The sequence below is a fragment of the Tenrec ecaudatus genome, chromosome 14 (assembly GCF_050624435.1).
Source record: "Tenrec ecaudatus isolate mTenEca1 chromosome 14, mTenEca1.hap1, whole genome shotgun sequence".
Classification (NCBI taxonomy): Eukaryota; Metazoa; Chordata; class Mammalia; order Afrosoricida; family Tenrecidae; genus Tenrec; species Tenrec ecaudatus.
In genome coordinates, this window is record NC_134543.1 from 40,462,105 (window position 1) to 40,466,806 (window position 4,702).

At 48.0% G+C, this 4,702-nt stretch overlaps 1 protein-coding gene across 1 annotated transcript; it reads right to left on the minus strand.

Annotated features, from left to right (window-relative positions):
- Window positions 1–238: 238 nt before the first annotated feature.
- On the minus strand, window positions 239–4,439 carry AKAP5 (A-kinase anchoring protein 5). The gene has a single exon (XM_075531573.1). The coding sequence runs from the start codon at window positions 4,220–4,222 to the stop codon at window positions 2,990–2,992; it is 1,233 nt and encodes a 410-aa protein (XP_075387688.1). The 5' UTR covers window positions 4,223–4,439; the 3' UTR covers window positions 239–2,989.
- Window positions 4,440–4,702: the final 263 nt, after the last annotated feature.

A 4,702-nucleotide genomic window follows, 5' to 3' on the forward strand; every position in this document is an offset into this window, starting at 1 on the left:
AATGGATGGATGTTTGGATTGTGATGAGTTGTCCGAGCCCCCGAAAAAATGATTTAAAAAAAAGTGGAGGTGATAATGCTGAAAAATTTAACAAGCAGCCTGTGAACCACCCAATCTTGTAAAATTCTAAGAACAAAACAGAATGCTGGCTATTTTATAAATGTTCATTAAGAGCAATATTCATATCAGCAAAATTAACAGGAGCCTCTTACCCAACTTTCAAATGATTATTTTAATATTGTCAAGTGGATGCAAATTGAATAAAAGCCTATTTATATCTTGCATGATAGGTCAAACTATCAAACTCTCAGTAGGTAAATACTATCATAATTCTTTAAACCCTTTCCGAGAGACTAAGGCATCTGGCTTTTGCTCATTTCCACAATAATGAAACCGTATGGGTCACCATAGACATCACTGTAGTAAAATAACACGATCGAGCAGAACACTAACACAGCACAGCAGATGCAGTCGAGTTCAGACCAGCTAATCGCTAGATTCCTTTTTCTAACTGGACTCGTGCTCATTGAACTCTCCAGAGTCTGTCTCGGTCGGAACAGTTGAGGAGAAGCCACTTAACAATAAATGTCAACGGAATATACATCGCATCATAAAAAAGAGCCACTCATAATACAACTGAATAAAAATATATCAAACCACAGTTGGAAAAGTAGAAACCTAGAGCTAGTTAGATAAAAGGTTATTTCCTTCACAACAAAAGCACATATATAAAATCATACATATTTACTTGCTATCTGCCTCCCCCCATGGGTGATATCATTTATTTTATGAGTCAACTCGTCCTTGTGAGTCAAGTGGTCATTGTGTTGAAACGAGACTACAGGATTAGTTTCCATTCAAAGTTCAGTTCAAAATAGTTCTAGCAGTTCTCTGGCTGCCTTTTTAAAGATTTCAAATAAACATACCTCAATCTTGCAAGTATTTTCAGTAACTGATAATTGCTGTACTTATTTTTGATAATTCATGAGATTACTAAAATTTTACTTAATCGGGTTTGAAAATTTGTGCCCTTTTAAACACGGTTTAATTGCTGGTAGCTGCTCAAGTCCATTAGCACCACATGTAGTATTTTTAGAGGATGACTTAGCATTCTTTTTAATTGATTACTTGTGTTTTGAAAAATCACCTTTTAAATGACTCTCCCTGCCGCGCCATGCCCCCCCCTTGTTCAAGATTATAAGCATATAAACCCAATGCCAATGTCATCCAATTGATTGACTGATAGCAACCTAGCAACACTATATAGGGTTTCTGAGAATGTAAATCTTCATAGGGGCAGACTGATTCATCTTTCTCCTGAGGGGAAGCAGGTGTGTTTGAATCAATGACCTCGAGGTTAGCAGCTCAGGGCCGAAGCACAGAGCACCAAAGCTCTTTGATTACAAGTATGGAAGCAGGAAAATTGGGGAAATGCAATACATATTTTGATGTTAAGACTTGCATTCCAGCAAAGAGTCTCAATAGTAATATTATTTGGGTCAAATCCAAAGTCAGATTAGTTTCTTCTGCCAGCAGTCTCAATGAAGATTCCAGATGACAAAGAAACACACACTTTCTATACAGAGTCCAAAAATTACGCAAGAATGCACACAGGTCCTTTACAATCCTCTATATTCTTTCGACAAGAAACTCGTTCGCACGTGGAAACTCTTTATTCCTTCCGCTGCTTTCAAAGCAGGGACGACCCTCACTCAGTTTGGACAGTGGGGCCTGTACCTTTTAAACCTGTCGGGGAAGCAAGTGCAGCATAGGATCGTGGCCATGTCGCACAAGGAGAGATTGAAATCGAACTACTTTGCTTAAAAAATGCTGTCACAGATGAGAGCAAATGTCCCTCTTTTAGACACCTGAATAAAAATACAAACTCTTCTCATGTGTAAAGTTCTCTCCCCTTGCCACCTCCTTCCTCTTTTTAAGTAAAAGATTCAAAACAAACAAAAACCCTCACTGCCGTTGAGTCAATTCTGACTCACAACAACCTGGGAGGGCAGAATAAAACTGCCCCTGTGGGTTTCAGAGCCTCTAGGCCACAGATTAGGTGGAGTGGAAATACTGCTGCGCTAAACCCAGATACAATGTTTTCTCTCGTCTCCCTCAACACAGAGGCACCATGAACGAACACGGGCATTTAAGATACATGCTTTAGCAATTACATTTCACTATGCAACCATGTATGCGGCTCATTCTTGGTTGAGAGTGAGTCATATTTTTACTAAATTATTATGATTCCAGAGGGCATTAACTACCAGGCTGGCCTTGGACCCATCCCCCTTTCTTCGAGGAGGGGCTGCTGAACATAGTTCTTCAAGACGGAATCCTGCAAGATGGATCCTATGTGGTCTGGATCCTTGTAACTCAGGATGGTTTCCTTCTCAGGAATGAAACACAGCATTATTCTCGCCTCCTTCTCTTCGTTGTTTTCAGGTTGGGAAAATCTAATCCGTATTTTGAGGTAAGATCATTGCCCGGGAATGTCACAACCATAAATCACACATTCGGGAAAAGTAGCTCAGCATATTCACCATTTTAAACAATATAAAAATGCACTGTAAGAGAAAGAAAAAAAAGTTTAAAACTGAAAGCAATGTCAGCCTATACACAGGCTTGAATTATCAAAAGGAAATCAGATTTTCGGACATCAGTTGATAAAAGCGCGTATGACATAAAGTGCTCCCGGAGTATGTCTTCCTTCCCCAAAGCAGCCATCCACCTGCCGTTGTGGCAGCTCCCTGATGTCACCTGGTCCTGCTCAGGACTGACTCCTGCGGTCCAGGAGCGCCCGGCCTGCAGTGGTCCTGTCGCTGATTGTGCAGGGCGGGCTTTATCCACTCTACCCATTCTTCAGCACCTTCTAGGGTGGGCTTGTTACTTTAAATGTCACAGATGATAAACTGATTCCCCCAAATGCCACAACTACATCACCTCCGCCCTCTTGGAGCCTGACTTCCCTCCTGCACTCGGCGGGAAGTCACTGGAGGAGGCTGTTCATTTTGCTGTCGTCGGAGACCATTTCGTTCACGAGCTGTTCTATGGACAACTGGATGGCATTGTGGACCAGAGAAGCAGCCGTCTCCACTAAGAGCGTTTCGTATTGTTCTGAAGTTCTGCCCTCAAAACCACCGTCGTTGGCGAAGACCCCGCCTGGCTCCCTTTCGATTGAGATTAGAAATTGCTTAGGGACATTTTTCGATTTGGTAACGTCAAATTCGCTGATCTCCGTGTCCGTGATGATGATGGCAATGGGCTCCATCCTTTTGCTTTCTTCCGATTTGCGCTGCTCCTGCTCCACCTCGTTCTCTTCCCTGTCGGATGCGCCCGTGTCCGCTGGCGCACGCTCGGGCTCCCGCTCGTCCGCCGCCATCGCGCCTCTTTCGGGGCCTTCCCGAGGGGGGCTGCCGTCCAGGAGGCCGTCTCGGGCCGCGTCCCCAGCAGGCTGCTCGGGGCTTGCGGCCGGGGGAGGCGGCTCCGAAAGCCCTGGGAGCTGCGTTTCTGAGGCCTCGGAGGGGCTTGCTGGCTCGGGCCGCGCGCCTGGCGGCTCCGGGCTCGCCTCGGCCTCTCTTTGCAGAGGGGGCGCTTCTGGTGGCATGGCGGCGTGCTCAGCCTCCAAGCCAAGCTCCACGGAAACCGTTCTCTTCCCAGAAGCAGCCACAGCGCGGCCCACGTGGGCGTCGGCTGGCTCGTCGCCGTTCTGGGGGACATCCTCCCTGGGCTCCTGGGCGGGCCCCGCGGTCAAGGGCGCCTGGGGGCTCAGGTGCGGAGGATGCTCAGCCTCCGCCCGGCCTCCCGGGCCGCAGGCTGCGTCTTCTTCGGCGCCTTCCGAACGACTGCTTCTTTTCCCGCCTCTTGAGAATCGGATGCAGGGGATTTTCAGTCTGGACGGTGCCTTTTTCTTGGAAGGACCCACGGCCTCGGCCTGGGTTCCAGGTTGACCTTTGGCCTTGCCGGGCTTGGGCCGCTTCCGGGGCGTTACCAGGCGTTGGAAGGAGGCCCAGGCCCCGCGCAGCGGCTGCCCCCCGGGCGCAGCGCCGCCCGAGCCCGAGTCGGAGGCGGCGGGGGCCCTGGGCCCTTTGGCGCTTTTCTTCCTTCTCTTGAAGCAGAGCACGGCCGCTCGGTCCTCGCGCCTCCCGTCCTGAGCACTGTCCTCTGCTGATGGCTTCTCCTCCTTGTGCTCCACCTGGATTTCCGAAATGGTGGCCTCCATCCTCACCCCACACGCTCTCCTCCCAGAGAAAATGACCTGCTTTCCTCCCCAACAGAGCAAACACGGGCAGACGATTCCTGGAGCTTTCCTTCCTCTCGCCTTAATGCATACAGTTGTTGTCGCCAGTCTCCAAGTACCTGCGTTCGCGGTGTCTTGCAATTCCACGCTGTAGTTTCTTCACGAAAGACCTTTCCTGGTCGGATTTTTACCTTGAAGATCAACCTGATGAGGGAAGAGAGAGTGGTATTTTATTTCACTTTCATCAAGATTTTCCTCAGAGACGATTTCGGGTGGAGGGGCAGGGTTCTCATGCAAGATCTTACTGAAAGAGCTAGGGGATAAAAATGGGCATTTACTTTTGCTCTATCAAAAAGATTCCAGTGGAGATCTATTTTTGCTCAGTTCCTCTTTTGCTAAGGCGTCAGCTGGTCTCTGTGGGTTTCTTGGTGCGCCGTCTTTATGGACTGGGCACGACCGCCT

Excerpts from the sequence above, each read along its gene's own strand:
- AKAP5 (XM_075531573.1), bottom strand. The coding sequence starts at position 4,222 with ATGGAGGCCACCATTTCGGAAATCCAGGTGGAGCACAAGGAGGAGAAG.